Raw genomic sequence first — 26619 nt, forward strand, 5'->3', positions numbered from 1 at the left:
GTTCATCAGCAAGTTCTCATTGATAAATCCAAGAATTCAAAGAAATTGGCAGAAGTCTGCTTTGGCAAGTATGAGTTTCATGAAAACCAGTATGAGCCATGAGGTTAATTTCTGGATATACAAAGAAGCTTTATGGTTTTCATGGTTTTTAATTTCAAACTTCACCTGAACTGACATTATGTTTTATCTTCCTGGAGTCTTAGTAGAATAGGTCTTATTGTCTTCCTTGCCACAAATTTGTTCCTAAAAAATTAATCTAAGAAATGCAGTATATATCTAGCAAACCCTTGTCAAAAGTTATTTTTATTGAAAGTTCTGTGAATTAAAATGTAATAAAAAGGAATGAAATTAACTGTAAACATTGATAAACAGCAAATATATATTATCTAATATACTTTTAATGACTTAAATTGGAAATACTTGCTGATGGGTTACTATAGTTCTTGGAAAAAGCATAAACATCCATTTTCCTTATTTCTACAAGTATTAAGCTTTATATTCCATGTTTAGAAATTGAGACAATCAAGAAGTATTTTCCAAATATATTTTTTTGTGCGTGAGAAGACCCGGCAAGCCAAGTAAGATCGTTGCCAGTGCCCCTGGACTGGTTCTTGTGCGGGTGGCACATGAGATGCACCATTTTGAGCGTGGCCATTGCCAGTACCGCCTGACTGGCTCCCGTAGGATTTTCGAGCGAGATCGTTGCCAGTGCCCCTGGACTGGCTTGTGCGGGTGGCACATAAAATACACCATTTCGAGCGTGGCCGTTTTCGTGCGGGTGACACGTAAAAGCACCCACTACACTCTCTGAGTGGTTGGCGTTAGGAAGGGCATCCAGCTGTAGAAACTCTGCCAAATTAGACTGGAGCCTGGTGTTGCCATCCAGTTTCACCAGTCCTCAGTCAAATCGTCCAACCCATGCTAGCATGGAAAGCGGACGTTAAACGATGATGATGATGATGATGATGATTTTTTTTTCAATGTCAAGTTCTGCTGTATAACTGAAACATTAACACTAATGACGTTTTGATGAAGATTAAAAATAATTATTGAAGTAAATCAATTAGAACACTTAATAAGATTTATGTATTATGTAGATTAACTTACTATTGATGGGTGTCTACAGTTGGCTTCACTCATTTAATCGGTTTTTACTTTGCAGGACTTCCAGTGAATCTCTAGTTGTATGTTGTTTTTCTCTGATGTGCTAATGCAGGATTGAGGGAAATGGCAAGATTTGACCTGCCCAAGTGATACCAGCAGAGAAAATAGGGCAATAAAACTTTTGATGATCATAATCAGTTAATTTAGCTATTATATTTGTTTACGATAGGGTTATTTAAGAAATGGCATATTTTTACCATATGCTCAACATTTCGGTTAAATGTAGGATCATATTTAAGATATAAGATATTTGCTATTCTGTTGAATTACCTCCTTTACAAGTAACTTAAACTAAGTTTTACCTACTCTCATTTGGCATGTCTTAGAAAGTTGTTCTTATATGTGGTCTTTAAAAGTTTTTTCTAATTACTTGAATGAATAGCTTCTTTTTACTTTTTATTAGTTCCCGTCATTGGATTGTGGCTATGCTGGAGCACTGATTTGAAGAGTTTTGTTGAACAAATTGATCCCAGTACTTATTTTTAAGTCTTGTACTTATTCTATTAATCTCTTTGGCTGAACAGCTAAATTACAAGGATGTAAACAAACCAACAACTGTTGGTCAAGTGGTGGTGGGGGACAAATGCAAAGACACACACATGTACATGTAAACATATAATATAAACATGACAGGCTTGCACACAGTTTGTCTACCAAATTCACTCACAAGGTATTGGCTAGCTCAGACCTATAGTAGGAGACACTTGCCCAAGGTGTCACACAACGAGACTGAACCCAAAACCATGTGATTGCAAAGCAAACTTATTAACCATTAGTTATAAAAACTAGTGTTTGTATCTGTGATCCACTGTAATTTCTTTTTTCCTTCAATGCAGTTTCATTTCATTAATTTTAACAATATCTTCCATTAATGTTAATGAAGTTCATTTTCAAAATGTCCATCCCATTGATTACCACCATTTTCTTATTAAATAATACTTATTGTTTGTTTTATGTTAATGTCTATATTCTTGATTCTCTGATTCGGCTTTCTTGTGCAATGACAAGAAATATATTGTTCTTTGGTGTTTTGTATTGTATACATGTAACTCTTTCATATACTATTCAGCTAAACATTATATCAGTTCACTTTTTTGTTTTTTTATGCACATTATGCATCTCTGCAAAGAGAAGGTGGGGAATTTGCCAACCTTGGTTATTTGTTGTTTATCCTCTATCATTCTGGCTACATCCAGTGCTTCAAGATCTGTTCTTCCTCTGACACCTGTTCGCCCTTTCCTGCCAAAGCTCTTAACTTTTGTGTTTTTCCTGTTGGTCAGAAGTGGAGTTGGTCTTGTAGCTTTCTCTTGGATTTTGTTGCCCTGCATCATGTTTCTGTGAGGCAAGGTTTTCCTTTCCTCTCTCAGTTCTTATTGGTTTTGAATTGTCATCAGTGCTTCTGTAACTTAGCTTTTTTTTCTAGATAGGAGTGTAAGCCCTATGCAGACCCATTTTTACCTTTGTGAAGAGGTGGTTCATATTAGACAGGCCTCTCTATTGTTGGGCCTGTCCAGCACAGGATGCACTATCAGGAGATTGCATTTTGCTGGCATTACTCTGGGTCATTGAAGCACATAATCCATCACACCACAAGGAGGACTGGATCTTGTGGTGGAAAGAATGTCAGCAACTAATAAGAAACCTACAACTCTATTTAGATTTTAGACCCCTGTTTTTACCTATATTTATTAGGGTATCTGACTAATTAAGAAAATGTCCCAACACATATTCTAAATTTTATAAAGGTAAATCAGAATCCATGAATTCAAGTCTGGTTTTTCACACAAAACCATCCGCAAGTTCATTTTGAAATTTATTTTTCATACTATTAAGGCCACAAGAATGAAAAGTATAATTTTAACTATAATTGTTAACTGATTCTGATAGGGTCTTAAAAAAACACTAAAGTATCAATTAATGCTCTCATTTCAGTACAGATGACCTATAAGTTCATATTTATACTCGCAAAGCATGATGCACTTCATTAAAAATAAAGTGCATAGATGACTGACTGCCGAAGGATTCATTAATAGGTATATAGCAGTCAGAGAGACATAATGTACATATAATCACAGGTATATACATTAAAATTCATTATCGGTTGTTTTAAAATTTAAATCTGTGGAGGAGGGCAGAGCACATCCAGACAATTGAATTTGATGTAATTGTTATTCATTTTACTATGTATATGTATGCACATGTGTATAAGCACTGTGTGTGTATATATATATATATATATATATATATATATATATATATATATATATATATACACATATATATATATATATATATATATTATCATCATGGTTTAACGTCCGCTTTCCATGCTAGCATGGGTTGGACGATTTGACTGAGGACTGGTGAAACCAGATGGCTACACCAGGCTCCAATCTGATTTGGCAGAGTTTCTACAGCTGGATGCCCTTCCTAATGCCAACCACTCAGAGAGTGTAGTGGGTGCTTTTACATGCCACCGGCACGAAGGCCAGTCAGGCGGTACTGGCAACGGCCACGGCCATGCTCAAAATGGTGTATTTTATGTGCCACCCGCACAAGAGCCAGTCCGGGGTACTGGCAACGATCTCGCTTGAAAATCCTTATATATATATATATATATATATATATATATATATATATATATATATATATATATATATATATACTTTGTACAAAAGAGCTCAGTCACTTTTTGTTTTATTCTACTGCAAATGAAAAATCTAAATAAATCAGCATTTTAATGTCTGTTTTCCCTTGCTTGCATGGATCAGACAGAATTTGTTGAGGTTAATTTACTATGGTTAGATGCTTCCTATTACCAATCATCATCATCATCATCGTTTAACGTCCGCTTTCCATGCTAGCATGGGTTGGACGATTTGACTGAGGACTGGTGAAACCGGATGGCAACACCAGGCTCCAGTCTAATTTGGCAGAGTTTCTACAGCTGGATGCCCTTCCTAACGCCAACCACTCAGAGAGTGTAGTGGGTGCTTTTACGTGTCACCCGCACGAAAACGGCCACGCTCGAAATGGTGTCTTTTATGTGCCACCCGCACAAGCCAGTCCAGGGGCACTGGCAACGATCTCGCTCGAAAATCCTACGGGAGCCAGTCAGGCGGTACTGGCAACGGCCACGCTCAAAATGGTGCATCTCATGTGCCACCCGCACAAGAACCAGTCCAGGGGCACTGGCAATGATCTTACTTGGCTTGCCGGGTCTTCTCACGCACAGCACATTTCCAAAGGTCTCGGTCAGTAGTCATCGCCTCGGTGAGGCCCAATGTACGAAGGTCTTGCCTCACCACCTCAGCCCAGGTCTTCCTGGGCCTACCTCTTCCACGGGTTCCCTCAACTGTTAGGGTGTGGCACTTTTTCACGCAGCTCTCCTCATCCATTCTCACCACCTAACATATTTCAAAGTAAGGTAATATTTCCCCATGACTAGACTTGTTTCATGGAGGACTGGAAACAAGCAACATGGCTTTTATGTTAGTGACACTTATTTACTATCATGTGACATGAAATAAATAAATAAATAGATAAATTAGTACAGGGTAGGCCATAATGGGATATATTTTAAATGCTAGTATCTTGGATTATAAAAATGACATAGAATACCAAATATATTCATTACATAACTGTCTTATTATGGCTAACCTTGTGTGTGTGTGTGTGTGTGGATACACACACACATAAATATATACACACATGATTTTATATATATACATGATTAGCTTCTTTCAGTTTCCATTTCTGATGAACCTGGGGTTATAGTAGAAGATACTTGCCCAAGGTGTAGTGGGACTGAACCCAAAACTACATGGTTGGTTAGGAAATAAGCTTCTTAACCACTCAGCCATTATATAGTGATTTCATTTTATGTGGGCACATGGATAATTTTTAAAATTAAGTTGCATAGTCAATTTGATTACCAGAATTTCTTTACTCTGGGGTGGGGAAAATGGCCAAAAAATGATCCTTGTAGGATGGATTTGAATTAGAAATAGCATTATACCAAAGTAATTTAAATATTGATTTCTTAAGCATAGACAGATCCATTGATATTTTTTTGAGAGTAGACATAAGATGTTGTGGCATTCATTCTTGTCTAGTAATATTAGTGATGCAAAAGAAGTTAACTTTCAGCCTGAAATTATCTTATTTGGACTTTTTAATGTATGGTATCCACCATTAAATATTGACGAGCACCATGTAATTACTTCAGCATAATCATTGCACTGTATGATTGAACTGTGGGGATAAATTGTTTGCAGTTTCCCCATTTTCTCTTGGCTGGTTTCTAATACAAGTTGATTCATGTTTCAGTTACTCATTACAGTCTATCACAGTTCATTTAACTTTTCAATTTAAATCTAACAAATATTGACAATGAATTATGTATGAAACTGAAGGCCAAGTTTATTTGACATTCCTTTTTAACCCTTTCATTATCTTATTTCTGTTGAAACAAATCACCTTTGTTTCAATTAATTTTGAAAACAATGAAGAATTTAGTAAAGTAACTTTATCATTATCACACTGGTGTTTGGAACATAAATTACAAGAAGTTTTGATGGAAGGTTTTAATCTTGATCATTTTCAACAGTCAGTTTGCATGATAGAACTTGGAGCAGTCTTGGGCTGGTTAGTAGCAAAAGGGTTAATCAAAATAAGTTAAATTGTTTGTATTAAATTTTAAGTCTGTAATATAAAATATTTACACCAAGCTGGTTTTGAACCAGGAAACCTATGATGAAAGGTATTCCAACCGAATTTCTTTCGAGCATGATTTCTCTAAGATTAGATTATAAAAGATTTCCATTTTTGAAGTCAGTAGGTTATGACTTAAGGGATATTTTACTGCTGTTTCTAGTGGGTCAGGTGGCCACAAATAAGCTTTTTAGTGGCTTAAAGTATAAGATGTTTATAATTTTGGCATTTGAGTTCTGTTGCATGAGATGTTTTGCAAATGATGTTACTTTTTGTTGTGTACTTAATCATAAATTTTGTTTTTATCAAGTAATATTTGAATAACATTTATTTATTTTTATTTTTTGGTGTGGGGTGAGTTTTATATTTTGCATTGTATGTTTCGCTGATATTTTTTACTGCTGGGATGAATCTCTTCCTTTTGCCATCCATTGAATGCCAAAGTGAGTGCATCTATCTTGTTACCAGCTCCAGAAAAGTCAACTCAGCTTCTTGCACTAAAATCTCACTCAAATTCCAATTGATATTATTTTAAAGGCTGCCATCAATGAAGAATGAGAATGAACACACATTGTTCATTATTAGGAGATGAGACATTAGAAGAAGCAAAATGTAAGAATGATGAATCAAAGACAATTAGACAGGAGAATAAAAGTCAGTAGGTGCTACTCTAGGATTTCAAAATACTTTGAAACAAGAGGAAAAAAATATAAAATATGCAGGAGTCAATTTAATGCAGCATTCATGTTATGCCATCTGATACAAAGATTTTATCATGTATTGGGATTTGTGCAGTAGATTTACTATTGAGGATTGAGAGAAACAAATTTTGATATCACAACAAATTTTAATATCTCTGCTCCTATGATTTTTACAGCTTGCAAATTTATCCTTTTATCATTGAATGAACTTACTATTAAGGAGATAGTTTATAACTTGATAAGGGTTAATTATTTTTTCCCAGAAATTTGATAGAAAGTCTTTAAAGGTCTCTTTCCCCACCCCTCTTATTTGTTTCAGTAATTAGACTGTGGCCTTGCTGGGCACCACCTTTAAGTGTTTAGTTGAACATATCACTCCCAGTACTTACTTTTTAAGTCTGATACTTATTCTGTTGGTCTCTTTTGTCAAACTGCCAAGTTACATCAGTTGTCAAGTAGTTGTGGAGGACAAACAAATACACACACACACACATGACAGGTTTCCTCATTGTTTCTGTCTACTAAATTCATTATAAGGCTTTGGTTAGTCCGGGGCTATAGTAGGAGATACTTGTCCAAGTGGGACTGAACCTGAAGCCATGTGGTTGCAAAGCAAACTTTTTCAGGACTTTAAATTCTACCAGAGTTGACCTTGCCTGCCTTTCAATAATGAAATAGGTAGTGCACATAAATTGGGCAGCAATACAGTTAACCCGAACCACTCTCTTCAATTTTTTGTTCTTTTACTAATGAAAGAAATCATGATATAATTAGCATTACAACCAAATATAATGTAATTCCCATAACACCCAAATATTCATGTGTCTTAATATTTTATCCTAATATTTTCAGATTGATTCTAAGTAATTTTTCATAAATCTTTTCCAGTTGCCTCTTCTACAGCACTTTTACTTCTAACTCACTCCAACTTTTTATGCAGTATCTATCACAGTGCTCTGCAATGGATATGCTGCAAGACAGTGATGTGTCAACGAGATGATGCTTGGTGTGTTGCATTGAAACCTGAATATAATTATTTTCCCTATAGTTTTTTCCCCTATAGTTTTAGTTCAGGTGTGCCACTGAATTTTGAAAAGAATATAAGTGTACTGCATGTGAAAAAATGGTTGCAGAGCACTGAGCTACCATACATCACATTATCACTGTCATCATTTAATGTCCACTTCTCATGCTTGCATAGGTTAGGCAGAATTCATTGAAGCAGATTTTCTACAGCTAGATGCCTTTCCTGTCATTAACCCTTACAAGTAAGATAATGTATTTTTTCATGACCAGACGTCTTCACAAAAGATTGGAAACAAAGGATACAACTTGCATGGTGGTAACATTTGTTTACAACTATTACGCAATGTCAAAACAAAAACAGCATCACATTCATACACACAAAATGCGCTTTTAATTTCTGTTTAACCAAATCAACTCAAGGCTTTCATTGGCCAGGGGCAAAGTGGAAGACACTTGCCCAAAGTGTCACACACTGGCACATCTCTAGTCTAAATTAACAATCTCTCCTATATATTCTGGTGATATGTTTGATACCAAATACTTTCTCAGTTCACTTGTAAGTTAGTATTGCATACCAGCTGGGTTATACTTAACTTGTTACTCTGTAGCTCTTGTTGATCTTATCCATTTACTAACCAGATTTCTATGCTATTATAGCATTGCTCCCATTTCATTTTGTTTTATTTTTTTTTATAGCATGTCTCAAAATTTGTAAACTACTGAATTTGACAGAAATTTAGAACTAAATGTCAGGTTTATGAGTTATAAAACCTTTATATGATGGACATGTTTACTAGATAATAACTTGTACATATTTAATTGAAACTAATATTATCATAATTATGAGATTTTTTAGATAAAGTCTCGTGCCATTTGAAAATATTTTCTCTTTTTCGTAAATATCATCTGTAGCATAGTCCTTAATAATTATTAATTTCTGGTATTTGTATAAAATTTAAAGAGCATATCCAGTCCGGTTTGTAACCAAAATAATTTTTTCTCTCTCTTTCTCTCTTGTACTTACAGTGAAAGGAAGTAATTAGTTATTATTCTCTTTCTCTCTCTCTCTCTCCTATTTATTAATTTCCATACTACTTTCTTTTGGAGTGGGATGGAATTCTTTGTGTAGTTATAATATCCAGCTATTGTCTTAATTTTCGTTTTTTAAATATCTCCAGAAATATAAGAAATAGTTTAATCAGCTGTTTTTATATTTGGTAAAAAAAAAAAAAAGTGCTCAAATAACAATAATAACAGAAAAGACAATATATTCTTCATTAACAACAAATATTGTCTATCAAAAGAATCTAAGATTCTTTCCACTCCAAATAATTTCAACCAAATATTTTCTATAGTGACATAACTTTATTCTTTAACATCGTTTTACCATATATAACAGTAATCTCTTCTTAAATTATGCTTTAATGGTTTTTGTTTTCTAACCAGTTGGTATCAGTCAACGAACCTATGTTGATAGTCTTTTATTATTTTCACCATGTAAATTGTGAATTTGCAAGGAAAAGCTGTTCAACTTTGTTGACAGTTTGTCTTTGGTTCAGAAGTCTTTACACTGTGGAAGTAACTTTTTATGTCACTTCTCTTGTCTGTCTTCCTCTCTTGTAATGTTATGCTTTGAGGGATTGGACAGCGCTATATCATCAGATAAATAATTCCCTCTGTTATCTTCTCCATCTCAAAGTAGTCTAGATTTTAAGCAATGGGAACATAGTTTTCCATATCAAATTACTTCTATACAAAGAACAAGGAAAAATAATTATTGTTCAAGTGGAGTGTCATAGTACACTCAGCTAATGCTTTTTGGATTTTAGGTTAGTTTTTGAAATTAGAAATTTTTCATGCATTAAGGTTGTTAATTTTTTAAACATTAACTCAACATTGAATATTGATAAAACAAAAGTTATGAAAATGTCTTAGGAAGAAGAACAACTGGTGCCACAGATTAGGACATTTGATTTGATAGGTACAGTGATTAAATATTATTGATAAAGATTTCCTTGAAGTTTTAATATATGAAACTTATACTTTTGCTAAGGTAAAGAAAAGGTGTTTCAAGCAATAGTTTGGTGTTACTTGGTATATTTTTCTAAAATATACCAAATTTGTTGTAAAAACGTACCCTCAATGTGTATGGAGAGGCCATATAGATATTTATTTTTATGATTGATTGAAACTAAGAGTCAGAACAATTATAAAGTTCACCAAATCATCTCTTTGGTGCAGAAACTTAATTTTACTTGATGTGATTTTCTCTATAATGTTTTTTTTATAATTTTTTTTTTTTACCAGATGAAAATGTTTAGAAATTGTTCTCTTTTCTTATTTCATCTATCATGTATTTGATCACTATGTCTCCTTTTGGTGATAATTATCCCACAAATGTTTCTAGTATTGACTCATCTACAGCTACTCTTTGTCCATCTGTCTCTCTCTCTCTCTCTCACACATGCACAGACACAATATCCATGGTAACACATTTTGCAGTTGCAAAATGTCCTTAAATTCATGATTAAAGAAAATGTCTCTTAACTGATCTTAATTGCTCTACACAATACTTATTTGGTGAGTCATGTTCAAAATATTTTGAGTTGAAAGTCTATCTCAGGCTGAAATAACAATGAAAATGAACAAGATATTTTTCTGTGAGTTGAATAGTATATACATGTTAGTGTTTGTTTCTATAAATGAATAAGTGAATAAATGAAATATATGTAAGGAATCAATATTTACTCAGTGCTAGCTGCTGAAAATCAGTGATGGACAGTAGAAGGTCTATGAATATGACTTCTCATTATTTTATATCCAAGGATTAAACCTGACTCACCTCTTAGTTTCTTCCCCTTTTTTTTTTTTTTGATAACAGTTTTGAAGTTATCAAGTAAGTTACCTTATGTGATGGCATAAAAGATGCATTATTGGATACACTCTACAATACATACATGTATGCACATATATGCACATGCTTGAAGACGTTAGCAGTACAATATTTAAAGAGCAACTACATTCCTACCATTCACACACATACATACTCATTTGCATAAATATTAATCCACATGATAAGTTATATGCAAACATAATTTTATTAAGCACACATGAATGCAAATAGCCTTTTTTTTTTTAGCTCTATGCTTTTGACAAAATCACAGTAAAAATGATTTTATGTATGATCAAATTGTATTTTCTATGGAAACTGCATATTCAAACATATTCACTCTATTTTTAGGTTATACAGATCTAATTTTATAAAGCTTGTTCTTTCTTTGAAATATTGCTTCATGTATTACCTGTTTATTATTATTATTATTATTATTATTATTCTTGAGTTGGCAGAATTGTTAGCACACTGGATATAAGGCTACATTTTGTCTGGCTTTATCTCCCGAGTTCAGATTCTGTCAAGATCTACTTTGCCTTTCGTCTTTTCAAAGTTGATGAAATATGTTTCAGTTTAGCACTGTGGTCAATGTAATCGACTAGCCCCCTCCCCCAAAATTTCAGGCCTATATTTGAAAGGATTATTATTATTATTATTTTGCAGATAAAATTAAGGATTGGTTTAGAATGTTGATAAAACAAAGGAAGTTCTATCGAGTAAATGTATGCTCCCAAGCAAGTTGTGATGGCCATAAACACTACAAAATTGTCATCACCACTAAGGGCCATGTGCCTGTATAAAAAATGAATTTAAAATAAAACAAGAAAGCTTAATGATATTTGGAGATTTCTGTCATATATGTCTGACAAAAGATGGACTGTCTTTGATGTCTGTAGACACCCTAAAATAAGTATCAGACAACTACTGGGTTATTAGTAAGTTAAGTTGACTGTATACTTATGGCCTTGTGCTTGAAATCAAGGACAAATATATTTGATGCAGAAGAGTTTTTCTCTTCAAATAATGTTTGTGTTCAGAAGTAATTTTAGATCTTTCTTTTGCAGTAGACTGAAAATTACTTTCTTTTTTATTCTTTTATCCACCTTTCCATTCCAAAAGGTTATCCTCATCAGAAAAAAATAAAATAAAAGAATCAGAAACCAAAAGAAGCATGAAAAAATGTTATGATTAGCATTGGGTTGTATTTTTGGTACGACACCTTTATTTCCATTAGTTTTGTGTTGAGATAAAGAAATAGTACTGAACTGTAAAACATATGTCAGTTATCAGCAATTCAAATGAATATATGCATCTCTGCTGATGCAATAAAGCTCAGCCCATGCTACTATGGAAGAACGGTTATAAAATCAGTGAGTGAGAGAGAAAGAGTTCATGTTTTTAATTGGTAATGCTGTCTTAATTGCACATATTAATTCTATGTTGAACCTGCTTGTATGAAAGTTTGTTGTGATATTTTTGTATTCCATAAAGGCTGTGAACTAGATTGACATATGCTTAGTAAAAAGTTGTTATATCTATACCCACATGTATTTTCACATACATGAACATATATAAATGTAAATGCACTTATGCTCACAGACCAGACATTTTGTTCCTTTAGGTTCTAAAGTTATTCTTTTTTGTTTTTTTAAAAAAGATAGGATGAGAAATTACTACAATCGCATAAATTATAACATTATAGAAAAAAATCATAGTTTACATTAGCCATATTTCTTTCATTTTCATACTAAACTACTTTGTTTATTGACAACTTTATTACTCATTTTCTGTCATGTTTCACTCTGTATGAATTACCATTATCATCATCACCACCATCACCAATTCTGTGTCATGCCTGTTAGATGCATCATCTTCTGGTCAGCCTTCATTAATTCATCTCATGTCTTCAAGTTCCATCCTCTTTGAGTACATAGCTCTTTCTCCATATGCTCCATATAGTACTGTTTTCTCTCTTACGTACTACAATTGTTTCCTCTTGTACCCCAGTTTTTTTTTCTTTCAACTCATTCGTATTTCATTGTCCATGCCTACTAATATCACACATCCAGCAAAGCATGCTTCCTATATTTTTTCTAGCATTTACAAATCTTCTGCATTAAAATCTCAATATTATACAGTATCACTGTTCAAATGTAAACATCACTTGATATATATATATATATATATATATATGCATGTGCATCTCCCCCCCCCCCACTCACACACACATCCATAGGCGTGGCTGTGTGTTCAGAAGTTTGCTTCCCAACTACATGGTTTCAGGCTCAGTCTCACTGCATGGCACCTTGGGCAAATGTCCTCTACTATAGCCATGGGCCAACCAAAGCCTTACAAGTAAATTTGGTAGATGGAAACTGGAAGAAGACCATTTGAATAAGTACTAGGGTTACAAAGAATAAGTCCTGGGGTCAATTTCTTTGACTAATGCTCTTTCAGTCGGTGCTCCAGCATGACTGCAGTCAAGTAAAAGAATAAAAGAATATACATTAGGCAGGATTCTTTTTATTAATTTATTAGCTTTGCTGTCAGTTTATTGAATATGTGTGTCTTCTTTTTGAGATATTTCTATAAATTTTCAACATATTACAAAGATTTTATCCAATTCATTATCATTAACTGCAGAGATATTTTCTAATATTATCATTATTATGCCAATGAAGAGGTAGCCTAAAAGCATTGAAATAGGTTAAGTATTTTGTTTGTTTCTTCTTTGATTGTATAATGGCTACTGACTATATAATTAGCTCAACATGGTTCATATTTTTAAATAAATAATTTTGACACATTCGTCTTTGTGAATGACTGCTTTAGAGTTATGAGTTTCAAATCATAAATTACCAGCACAATCAGTTTGTTGCTATTAAATTTTGAATATCAGATTGGTAATTATCACAATGATTTAAAGAGATGATTGACACTGCTTTAAATCTGTATTGATCTGCAGGCTTATATATGTGTTAAAAGAGGGAATGATAGTTAAAAGTAGCTCTTTTTATTCTATGATTTTATAAAATCATTTTAAAATGAAGTAAAAGGAAAATTAATAAAAGATGTACATCTTTTGCACATAAGTAGTATATGTTTTTCTTTCATGATACTGTATATTAGTGTTGGCAGAATAGATTTGGAAGATAAAACTGAAAAAAAGGAGCTGTAATAGGTGTTAATGATGATAAAAGATAAGATAATATGATGTAGTGCAGATAGTTATGTTGTTAGTTATGAATTATATATTTCCTTTTCTTTCCATCCATGAACTCAGGAAACCATACATGCTCCAGGCTTTAAAGATATTCTTCCATAGAGTTATTATTTTATCAATAACTATAAACTCAACAAGTTAAATTTTCTATGATAGCACCGTAAATTACATATTTGACTAATTTGATTCTATTCTACCACTGAACCATGAAGCTGGCTGTTGGAGTCATCATTGTTCACTTCAGTACACATTTATTCAGTTTTCTGAATTTCACAAGTAGGAACTGTAAAATTCATCTGATGCTAAATAAACAATTTGAGTGACTGAGATACAAACTTCTTTGTTGACTTTGTCAGTGTTACTGCTGCTGCTGTAGTAATTTCTAGTCATCACTACTTAAAAAGACTTGATTAATGTAGATAACCTAACAATTGACGTCTACTTTAACCATATTTTCTCCTCTCATATAAAGTTTGTGTGAGATTCAGAGCATGCTTTATTCAGTTTAGTGTGAACCTGTTTTTGTACATTTATTTGTGGATTGCAATGCAAGTGGAACACTATTAAAATTTAAAAACCTTCTCCTTTCCATTTATTAGAGAAAAGTTGATTAAAAGTAGGAAAAATACATATGAATACTTAAGCCTTAATGTTTCAGTGGTCTGTGGATATTGATGTATGATCAACCTTCATCACTATACTTTTGTTAAGTTTCTCTTCAGAAGTGATTTATAATAAAATCCACATATTCTGATCTATTGTTTATAGATTAGTCTTATTGCAAATTGGAGAAGCAGAGGAAATATGATTCAAACAAACACTGGGATGATAGTATCCACAAATCTATAGATGTGGCAATGAGAGTTGAATAATTTGACAGTATCTGTTAGTTAACTTTAAACACTTTTGTTAACCATATTTCTGTGTTTCTGTTGAAATAAATAGCTTTTGTTTCAAATATCTTTTTAAATAATGAAGAATTTACTAAAATAGCTTAAATATTGATATAAATTAATATGGTATTTTATGAGAAGATTGTAATTTAGATCAGTTTAAAACTGGAACTGTTATCATAGAACCAGGAGTGATGTCTGGCATGTTGGTTACGAGAGTTCACTGTCATTCTGCTTGCCGTCTATTTATTAACATTATCTTTTCTAGATATGTTGTATGTCTGTGTGTGTACCAGTGGCAGCACCAGTATCATCCTAGATGTGAGAGCAATACTTCATTGTTGGCTTCACTTGAAGGTGGGGTCTGAATTATCCTCTGGTCCTGAAGAGAAGAAACAATCCTTGTTTGTCAGTCTCATTTTCCATCTTTCTGTGTGTTCTGATTAGCAGAACTCATTATAGTTGTGATACAAAAGACAAAGAGGAGAATACACACCTGTTGGCCAAGGGCTGGATCTTGCCTGTGAGTGATTTTATACCAATAAGTTGGGTGGCCCCTTTTTGGATGCAGTCTTGAATGCTTATGTGTGCAGCAGCAATATTATCTCAGATGTGAGAGCAGCACTTCGTATATATATATATATATATATATATATATATATATATATATATATAAAACCACTTGATTTTGGTTTCAGTCGCACTGTATAGAAGCTTGAGCAAGTGTCTTTTGCTATTGCCCCATGCTAATCAAAACCATGAGAGTGGATTTAGTGCGTGTGTGTATTTACATATATTTAGCTAATATATTAGCTGTGTATATTTATCTATTTGCCTGTCTCTAAACCTGCACCCTCTCATCTCTATAAACTAGTATTTTTAAGGGTTTTTTTTTCTCTAAATTATTCTTTTAGAAAGATTTTGTATTTTCTCCAGTTTAAATATCTAGCAATGAGTAGTGGAAGATCAGAATTGGCAGCTGTAATCCAGTTTAATGCTTAAAAACTTAACATAATTCTAACCATAATATTAGATTTCTTCTCAAGGAAGTCATCAAAATCTGATCTGAAATTCATTTTCCTCCTTTTGTTTTTTTTGTCATAAATATCCAGTTACTGACATGACATATAAAAATGCCTCATTGGACTTCCATATTCCTAAATTTCGAATTACTTAGGACTCCTACATTTGTACAGTCTTTGAAGGGATTTAGGAGTCTCCCCTGAGAATTTCTTAGCCATAGCAAAGAATATGAAATTTTTGTTATATTTCTGCTTGTTGAGTGACAGATATTCAAGATTCACTGAAGCGTAGCACTGCCATTAGATGTTTTCATCTTCTCTGCTTCATTAAAAAGATGACAAAATGAAACATGTTAGGATATTGTGTCAGATATGACTTAAAACATAAAAATGTATTTTAGTTACTGGCTAAAGATTATGTAAAGTTAATTTAATCAATATTTTCCCCATGATCTATATTAAAATATTATCTAAACTTTAATTAAATATTAGCAAATAAATTAAGTACTCAGTTGTTAATTGTGATTGGATCTGCTTCTTTTAATCTTAAGGATCAGCTGGTCTAATAGGCACTGTAGACAATTTCTGTATCTAAGAGCTCTTCTGCTTGAAAACTATAACTGACATAATAATAGATTTGAATTAATCGCAGCTTAGCTTTAAAGCTAAGAGATTAAAATGGCTCCTGCAGCTAGCCAGTAGTAATGTATTGATTAGACCCCCACGTGTCTGCTGACATGTGAAACATTCAACACATGTGATGTCTGTAGGTGGTGTGTGTAATTATTTTGTTATTACTTTTTTATCCTCATACCTTTAGTATGAAATTGATTTCCACTTCATTGGCCGTGATATCACATTGTAATAATTATGGCTGGCAGATGGAATTAAGCTGTTTCTTTTGTCTATCATCATATTGTATTAGCTTCCCTCTAGTTTATAGGGATTCAATTGCTTGCACAACAGTAATTACTGTGCCAAACTCAATACACCAGGTAGAAAGAATGTTGGTTAGAATCTCTAGCTATCAATACTCAGAGTTTTGGGGTGTATGAAATATGTAAAACTAGTTGTATAATTCCTGTAGCTATATATGTGTTTGAGTGACGTGTGGCTAAAGTGTTGATATTGCTTTAATACCTAGTGATATTTAATCTTATCCCTTTATGTTCTGAACTCAATCTTCCAAAGTTCATCTTTGCTTTTCATCCTTCCAAGTATTAAGATGAATGTGATCATGTTATTTTCCATCAAAATTTTTGCTTTCATGCCTATTTAAGAAAGAAATCAATATTTTTATTTTCTGATTTCAATCTTTCACAGTGTTTAGTCATGTCATTTTGCATTTTGAGTTCAACTTTAACTGGGTTTAACTTTTCCATCTTCTCAAACTGTGTGAAAGTGAGACATTGTTGTCATTGTTGTAGAGATTTGGAGAGAATGTCAGAATGTAGGCTGAATACTTAACATTACTCAGTTTTGTTCCTGTAATGTGTGGATTCTTTCCTTACACAATCATCTTTCTTGTCAGTTTTATGATTATCATTATTATTCCTTGCACACTGATTTTTGTCTTTCATCTTTCTAGGATCAATAGAATCAAGTATTGAGGTCAATATAAGTGACTATACATTTTCTTGAAATATGAAGTCTTGTTCCTATGGTTGGAAATCAATATTATTATTAGTATGTACTTGCACAGCTGTTCTGTTACTGATTTTTGGAAGTTTTGTTTGCTAAGTATCTTGTGTCTACCGATATATACAGCACATATCTTAGTAAGGTTTTAGCAATACTGACAATATATGGATGTACTTTCTGTTGTTATCAAGAATTGTTAGAACATCAGAAAAACTACTTTGCAGTATTTATTCTGGCTCTTTGCATTCTGAGTTCAAATTCTGCCATGGTTAACTTTGCCTTTCAATCCTCTGAGGTCGATAAAGTACCACTTAAGTACTGAGTTGCTGTAAATCAACCCTCCTCTCAAAATTGCTGACCTCGTGCCCAAATTAAAAACAATTAGTAATAGCAAACTTCAGTCTCCTTTTGGTAAGGCATATACATCACAGCGTCTTGTTTACTCCAACTCTTCCTCCTCCTCATCATCATTTAATGTTTGTTTTCCATGCTGGAAATTTAAGGTTTTTACCTAGTCTTCCCTAAGTATTTTTGAAATAGAATATATGTTGTAACTGACTAAAAGGAAAAAAAAAATGCAGATATTAACTGAATGCTGTTAATTTCTGCTCCAGTCTGAAGCCTAAAATTCACCTCAGTAATAAGTTCATTATGGAGTGTAGGGAATAATTTTTCTTCCATAAATACACTATATACTAATAATAGGTTGGGGGAATGACTTTGTGGATAATTTATCAGCTCCTGTATCTTTTAGACATTTGAATGCGTTTCAATTCATATATGTAAAGATGCACAATATCTTTTAAGAGTGTTTCTTGCAATTTTGTGTTTTATCCTGAAGAATTTGTGTATCTTCCATTCCTTACTATATCCAAAATCTGAAACCCTAACTTTGAATTTATTGAGCACCACTATTTAATAATGAATTGATTAAAACATTTTAAGTGAAATTTCTTAGTGTATAGTTCTCTGAAAATATATTTGCATTACTCTATTTAATGTTTTTATAGTTCCATTGAGGTTAAGCCTGTGAAGGCGTTGCATTGATCAGTTATTCTAGATATAAATCAGCTAGGCCTACTCATATGCTTGGGGGTGTTAAAAAGATCTAGAAACTATATCCACTGAAACATAGAAACACCATTCCCTGTATTTGATTATTTTATTGAATTGTATTTTTGGTGTTGTACAATCTTCCATTAAAATCTTTACTTGTTATCTTTTAATACCCAAGAGAAATGGTAACGAAAATTATTGATTTCTATTTATAACATTATATAGCACGTTGTAATAAATATTTTCAAATAGTAAGAAGTGGACCTTTTAACTTGTAACTATTTGGTTTGGTTAATGTTCTATATAAAGCATTTTTCATCCACTCTGTGACTACTTTAAAGTGTTTCCAATATAAGTATAGGCTTTTTTTGTTGTTGCTTATATTACCTTGGGAAAAGTAGTTTCATCCTCATAATCATTGGCTTTACAATCACCAGTTTATTGTCAATGCATTTCACTCTGCATATATTGGAACATATATAGTCTTGTTGATAGCTGAATTGTTTGAAGAAATTGTTGCATCTTGAATTTCTTATAATCCATTTTGATTGAATAAAATTTTGTAAGCTGATACATTGAAAGTTCTCTCTCTCTCCCTCACTCTTGTTTTCTGAATGTGTTCCAAGGATTATCATTTTTAAATACATTAATTCTTGAGTTGTACTTGTTTGACTAGTGATTTGAATTGAGATCATGTGTTGAAACTGAAACAGTTGTGTTGTAGTAGTCATTGTAACCATAAAACTACAGATATACTTATATTAATTTTATTATTATTTTGTAATAATAAAAATTTGTAACATAGGCACAAGGCCATGAATTTGGGATGAGAGAACAGTTGATTTTATTAAAGCCAATATTTAACTCAATATAAAATATATTCAGTATTTATCAAGTCATGAAGGATGAGCAGTGAAGTTAACCTTAACAGGATTTAACGTCAGAATGTAAAGACTTTAAGAAACACTGCAAAGCATTTTGTTCATTACTCTATTAGTTCTTTCATTTCATTCATCAGCATCAGTCCCTGGACATTACTGTTGTGAGTCCTAGGACTCATAGCAATGGTTATCTGGTTTCCATGGCATATACATGACTGAGATCATAACATTTCTCTTGAACTGGATGCAAGTTCATTGCAGAGTTACTCATTTATAACTGAGTAGACTAGAGCAACAAGAAATGTTTTGCTCAAGAACACAACACTCCACCACATTTGGGAATTAAAACCATGAACTTGAGTGCAACAACTTAAACCACTAAGCCATGTGCCTTCACCTCATTCATTCCATTGCTTGGATATCAAATAATTTTTTCATACTTCTACAGTCTGGTCATTCTGTCCAAGCATTACCTAAGTTATCATTGTAACCTATTTTTGCAAATTAATAATTCTCTGCACCTCCCTTTAAATCAGATCAAGGAGAAGTATTCCACAGTATTGTATGCTGCAAATGTTATACTGTAGTCCTTACTCCTATGGCTTGTTGTATAATATATGAGAGTCTCTCTCTCTTTCTCACACACACACACACTGAGCATTATTAACTCTCATTTACTGCTATCACTTATTTCAGCCATATATGTTTTTCATTTTCTGTGCCAGTTTTATCTCTAAATCTGAGTAAAAATTCATCTAATTATAACATTGACTGATCTCACTCAAATAAAGCATAGCAACTCAATAAAACTGTCCATCACAAAATGTTTGATAGGTTTTTCTTGGTATTAAAAGCTGTTTTCTTTTTCTTTTCTAGGTAAATCTTTAAATGGATTTATTGAAAATGTCCCTTGGCATATTACACCAGATTACCTTGTCCCAACGTTAGGGCATTTTACAACCCTTAGCAGTCTAGGTAAGTGTAAAATCTGAATGAATGTCACTATTTATTTTTTTCTTCTTTGAAATGGTTTTTGAAGTATATATAAGGCTATAAATAATAACATGTAAATATTGGACTGAAAGACTCTTTCTGATAGAAGTCAGACTGCTTGTGGGACACAAACCTACATCTCTTGTAGATATAACAGGTATTTCACCACTGTACAAAACAGTCGTTTGAATTTATCAATTTCAGAAACTTTATTTTTACCAGTGAGAATTCTGTGTTGTAGATAGGAATTTATAAACTTTCAAAAGGATGTGGATTGATTCTTATTTCGAATTGGTTTTGGAACTACATATAAAGCTATAAATAAAAACATGTAAATATTAGGTTGAAAAACTGTTTGGGATAGAAAAAGTTAAAGGCTGAAAAAAGAATTATTCTATGTTCTTTTGAAAGTTTATGGATTCTTATGATGTCAACGACTAAGACATCTTAATATGATCACAATATAATGGCAGAAATCCGTTATGGAGTATTCATCTATTGATAAGTTATATCTATACTATTATTATTTAGATTTTATAAGCATTTAAAATGTTCAAATTTTACTCAAATTTCGTTATATTTTTCTTGTATTTACATTAAATCATTCTTTCAGACCATATAAACTAATCAATATTTTAAAATTCTTAATCAAAAGTATATATTTTTTAGAATTTGTTTTTAAAAGAACTTAGAAATTGTACAGATTAATAAGTATTATTGTAAACATACGGGGATGTTTGCTGTGAAACAAATTGACATCTCTGCTCAAAAAATATACTTTTGTGGTAAAATTTTAAGTATATTCTGTCATTTATTCATTGCATGTTTAATATGAAATCAAATCCCAAAGAAATAGCTCAGCTAAAATTTTTGTAAAAGATTTTCACATAACATCTGAAAATGAGGATTTTAGAGAAGTAAACATGCCAATTCAATCATAACTTTGTATTATTCTAGAGAAAGATGACTTTAGTTCAGTTCCAACTTGAGATTAGTTTTCATTATGTTTTTGAGATAAATATTGGATTATTTTTTAATATATTTCACTGCTTAAAAAAATAGGAATCAGTAGGATTGATTTAAAGTTTAATTCTAATTGAATCAAGCATGTTTATAACTCAAATTCAAATATGAAATGCAAAGTTCTTAATTTTTAGATAATCTCAGAATTTAGTTAAATGAGATTTTAACCTATTAGTTAGCAAATGACAAAATAGTTTCAATTTCAGTTAATCTAATATATAGAAAGGTACTTTAAGGTAAAACTGAAATATTGTTCTGGAACATGGTAGCTATTTAGTCATTTGACCATCCATCATTTGTCCACTGATCATTTAGTCATTTGACCAGTGAAAACGTGCCCTGAATTGTTAATTTAAAAACTGTTTTATTATACTAGAGTAAGTTTATGGCTCTTCCTCTGCTCACATATTGTGTATGTAGTACACTGTTAGAACAAAATGTCAGTGGTGAAACTTGAGACTGGGCACACTTTCATATTCAGTGTATCATACAAAGATCCTCTTTTTCTTTTCTTTTGTTTTTAATGGTTATCAATAAGAGAAAAATTGTTCACTTATTATTGAAGCTACTCTCTGTGGCTTCATCCTCGATGTTGTTGATTCTCATATTAAAATTTTTTGTCTTTAAATAACAAATTATTTAGTTTACAGTGCTCTCATGGTACTGATGTTTTGGTTATAATTTTGTAAGATCAAATTGTGTTCAAAGGTTCATGTGTATGAAGCATTAATGTACTCATTTCTTTGCTATGGTGATAAGTTTTGTTTTTTTAGAACTGTTTGCGCAGTCTGTAGATGTTTGACAGCTGGAATCTGAGAAGATTGTGTTTTCCTCATTGGCTGAGTGCAAGTGTACAATCTTTTTGCATATTGTAAAATTGCTCAGTGTCTATCAGAACACTCCTCAATATTCAGAGTCCACAATCTTTACTATTTGATCATGTGTGTCAGTCATTCAAACCCAGCTACAATAGATGTGGCTAGCAAACAATAGGACTACATGTTGACAAATATCATTGGTTTAACTCTCTCAGCTTTGCTAATAGAATGCAAAATTCTCTTCCAATTGGGTTTGAGCTGACCAATAACACAGGACAGGAGGTGATAGAAGTTGCCAGAGAGTTTCAGCTGGAGAACTGTTAACCAAGTCTGAGGTAAACGTTAATAAATGCACATTTAATTTGGTTATTTGAATACATTTAGTATTGTTGGTTTCATTAGTTAAAGTTAAAAAATGTTTCTGATAATTTGTTTGTATTTAGATTCATAGTATATTATATTATATTTTATTTGATTCCTTCTTTGCTGGTTCTTGATATTGCAGGGGGGTTTTTTCTGCCTTACTGATGTGTAATAGTATTAGATGTATTGATATATTCATATGAAAATGATGAAACTTAGGACATAAGGGAATTGTTATATTATATGGTAGCAGTTTTCTTACTATCAGAGATAATGTCATTAAGATTGGCTATAACCTGTTTGAATGCTAAAGAGTTAAAAAAAAAAAAAGGGAATAACTGGAAAGTGAAATTTGTGTAACTGATTTACATCAATCAATAATCTGCTTCCTCATGTAGTCTAGTTGGTACAATACAGGGCATTAGTCCATTGTCATGCTACACAAGATTTTGCCATAATTTTGTTCTGTTCCTATGGTGACATTCTGTAGTTTGAGGGTGAGGTAGGAGTGAAAACCTACCTTATCTTGGACATGGGAGAGTAACTGCTAAATGAAACAGATAACCAGTCTTGTATTTCACTTTACATTAATATTTACTGACACTAATGTAATTATGTAGCTCCTTCTAGCCTCTGCCTGCCATATCACACTGTAACATTACATCTATCTTTACAACTGTTTTCTATGGTTTTAATTATTGCCTTTTCTTTTCTTGTTTTCTTCCTTTATTTCTTGTTTCTGTTGTGTGTTTGTGAGGAGGGAATTCTCTTCATAATGACTACGCATTTCTTGATGTTAAGCACCATGTTCTAGCTCCAAAATTGAAATTCTGTTGTTTACCAACTTCTTTTTTCATCGCTTCAGGAACTTTTTCAAAAACCATTTTCCAATTTCAACAATAGAAAAGTCCTATGTATTTTGGAAATAACAACTCTGTGTATGTTACAGACAACAGTTAACCATGTCTCTGTGTATCTTTACACCATAGACTTTACCAAATCAAAAATAGACCTTGTCAATGTGCTGAAGTAATTTTGATTATGTAGTATTTATAGTTCTTGTCGCAGCAAATAACTTTGCTGTAATGGCAAGCTCCTATTGAACTGATTACACTAAAATTAGCTTTCATTTATTATGGAAGCCATTTCATTAATAATGTTATTGGTAAATAAATTCCACAACTTTCTGTTTCACTCCTGTGTGAGAAATAAGCAGTTACTATTTTAATATCATTTATCAGTAAAGATATTTATCTTGACTATTTTTTTTTTTGATTAGTCTTTTTACTTTCCTTTATTTTTTCTGCTTTTACTTGTTTCAGTAATTGGATTGTGGCCATGCTGAGGCACCACCTTAAAAGCATGTATTTAAGCAAATCGATCCCAGTACTTATTTTTAAGTCTGGTACTTATTCTGTTGGTCTCTTTTGCTGAACCATTAAGTCGTGGGGACATAAACAAACCAACACTGGTTGTCAAGCAGTGGTGGGGGACAAACAAAAATATATGCATATATATATATATATATATATATATATATATATATATATATGATAGGCTATATATAGACACTTTCTGTCTACCTAATTTACTCATAAAGCATTGGTTGAGTTAGGGATGTAGTAGAAGACACTTACCCAAAGTACTGTACAGTGGGACTGAACACAGTGACATGAAATTTTGATTTAGTTATTATAATTGAAGTTGTTACAATATTTGGGATAATATGGTCAAGAGATTAGACAATGTTTATATTTCACTCCATATTGTACTTTTATTTTTTTACTCAGAGTGAAAGGTAGACTATATGATGCTTGTGTGTGAATGGCTATACTCCATGGTAGTGAGACATGGGCTCTGAATGCAGAAGACATGCGTAGACCGGACAGAAATGAAGGTAGTATGCTCTGTTGGATGTACAATATCAGTGCACATGTATGGCAAAGTGCAAATGTATTCAGAGAGAAGTTGAGCATAAGAGGAATAAAATGTAGCATGCAAGAGAGAAGACTACGTTGGTTTGGACATGTGATGCGTATGAATCAGGACAGCTGCATAAAAAAGTGCTGATCACTGAAGGTGGATGGTACCTGCAGAAGAGGGAGACCCAGGAAGACTTAGGATGAAGTGGTAAGGACCGATCTTAGGATGTTGGGTCTCATGGAGGAGATGACAATGGACTGAGATGTCTGGCGATATGAAGTTCTTGAGAAGACCTGTCCATGTCAGCAACACTGAGTTCTAGAAGTGTTGTGTGTCCCACCCACACTTAAGAAAACTTCTCACACACTCTACCACAACAAACCCACACACTCTACCACAACAAACCAAACTACGTCTCGACATCCCTTCTCTTCCTCACATTTCTGCTTCATGCACTATCCTTACCTCCAACTCCCCAATCTTGTCCTCTTGGCCCTGTACCATTGCTCTCTGCTAGCCCTCAACCTGTGTTCCACCCACATGCCCTGTCTCACTGTAGTATTCCTATCTGCTAGCCCCTGAACCCTGTGTTCCACCCACACATAACAAGAAAACTTTTCACTCGCTCTACCCCAACAAACCAATCCACATCTCCACCTCACATTTCCTCCTTTTTGGGACAGCCACATTATGTTGGCAACTAGCCTTTACTTTAATATTACAGGAACTAACCTTATAGGATATTGTGGTTTATGAAAAGATAAACTAGCTAGTGGCTATAATAAATTCAAATAAAAGTACACATTAGAATGCAACACTACCATTTTTCTATGTTCTAATATAGGTGGTAAGTCATGAAATCGACAAGTAAAACTTTAAATTGAAAACTACCTAGTTTCTAATTGTAATTCGCTGATGTGCTGAATCATTGAAATTAGGCAAATAGATCCCCTCTCCCAAATCCTTATAACTTTTGTTATCTACTGTGTGTGTGTGTGTGTATGTGTGTGTGAATCCTTGCATTGCACATCTGGAAGTTTTGCTGTGATATGGTATTCCATATGACAGGGTATAATTTTCCCATTGACTTCCTTGTTACATTGAGAACAAATTTGAAAATTAGCTTTTCATTATGGAATGCAATGTTTGTCATACAAGGAAGGGATGTTGTAATTTTGTCTTTTTATCATCTGGTCCTGAAGAGAAGAGTTAGTATTTGTGAAACAATCCTAGTTGCTTCCATCATGATCTTGCCTAGTGAAATTGGTGCAAATTTGGTGGCTGTGGATAAGTGCTGTTCATGATTAAGAGGTGTGTAGTGTGATTGTTTTCTTTTCACATGCACACACACTGTTGGTGGATCTCTGCCCTTCAGTGATGAGAGTTCAATTGTTTGATCAACCCAGTATTTATTACCCCAAGAACTGCTGGATGGATTCAGATGAAACTTTCAGGGATGTTTGGCCTTGTGACTGGCACAAACTGATTAGATTTGAGGATTGATCCGGTACCGGTCAAGGATTCTGGATTATTTGTTATATTTACTTTACACAATTACAATATTATGTTAACTTTCAAGTCTTTCTCAATTATCTCCCTTTAGGCTGTAACTATTTTGAATGGTGAATTCGTTAACTTCGGCTTGTATTGGATAAAGATAGACTATTTATTTCTGTTACTAAATTTTCTACAGCTACCTTCACATTCCATGACTGCCATTGGGATCAATCAGGTACCGGACCAAGATTCTGAATTATTTTTGTGCTTTTTTTCTTTTTTACTTAATGTTTGAGAGCAGTCAAGTTTATTTCAAATATTCTCATTTTAAAAATCATCTCTGGCTAATTGTTGAGAGGACGTTGGTGTTGCCTTGGCGGAGGTTTGCGCTCTGTGAGTATTCTTGTAGTTATGTTCCCAGTTTCTGTTTATCAAATTGCTAAGTTACATTTGACATAAAAGAATACAGTTCAACATATTGGTTTATAGTGGTAAACATAAACACAGATATGGATGCACACTCCACTCCCTCCCCATGCATACATGTTTCTGTACAGTTTTTATCAACCAAATTTTTCAAGCCATTGTTCAGCTTCAGGTTATAGTAGAAGACACCTGTTCAAAGAGCCTGCACAGTGGGATCGAATCGGAATATCCACATGGCTCGCTTTCTCCCTGACATCCTTAATAGAATTGCAGAATTACATTGTAACAATTTTTTTTATACCAATCTTTTGGATTATGTTGTCAAAACAGATTTGTATGAATTACTTAATTGCTCTACTTTAT

At 32.9% G+C, this 26619-nt stretch overlaps 1 protein-coding gene across 9 annotated transcripts in view; it reads left to right on the forward strand.

The window, feature by feature from the left end:
* The window catches only part of LOC106876994 (rho family-interacting cell polarization regulator 2), a 193981-nt gene that overhangs the window by 88347 nt on the left and 79015 nt on the right, over nt 1–26619 (forward strand). For 8 of the 9 annotated variants that reach the window (XM_052971867.2, XM_089360183.1, XM_052971869.2 and 5 more), the window contains one exon: nt 20090–20188. Coding sequence is in view for 2 of the 9 variants with exons in the window: in XM_052971865.2 (XP_052827825.2) it covers nt 20090–20188 (99 nt within the window). In the remaining 7 variants the exon portion in view is untranslated. Of the gene's footprint in view, nt 1–20089; nt 22383–26619 lie in introns of all 9 variants that reach the window. The other variant, XM_052971871.2, reaches the window with a different exon arrangement.

Source organism: Octopus bimaculoides, chromosome 11 (assembly GCF_046866305.1).
Source record: "Octopus bimaculoides isolate indiv1 chromosome 11, ASM4686630v1, whole genome shotgun sequence".
NCBI classification, from domain to species: Eukaryota; Metazoa; Mollusca; class Cephalopoda; order Octopoda; family Octopodidae; genus Octopus; species Octopus bimaculoides.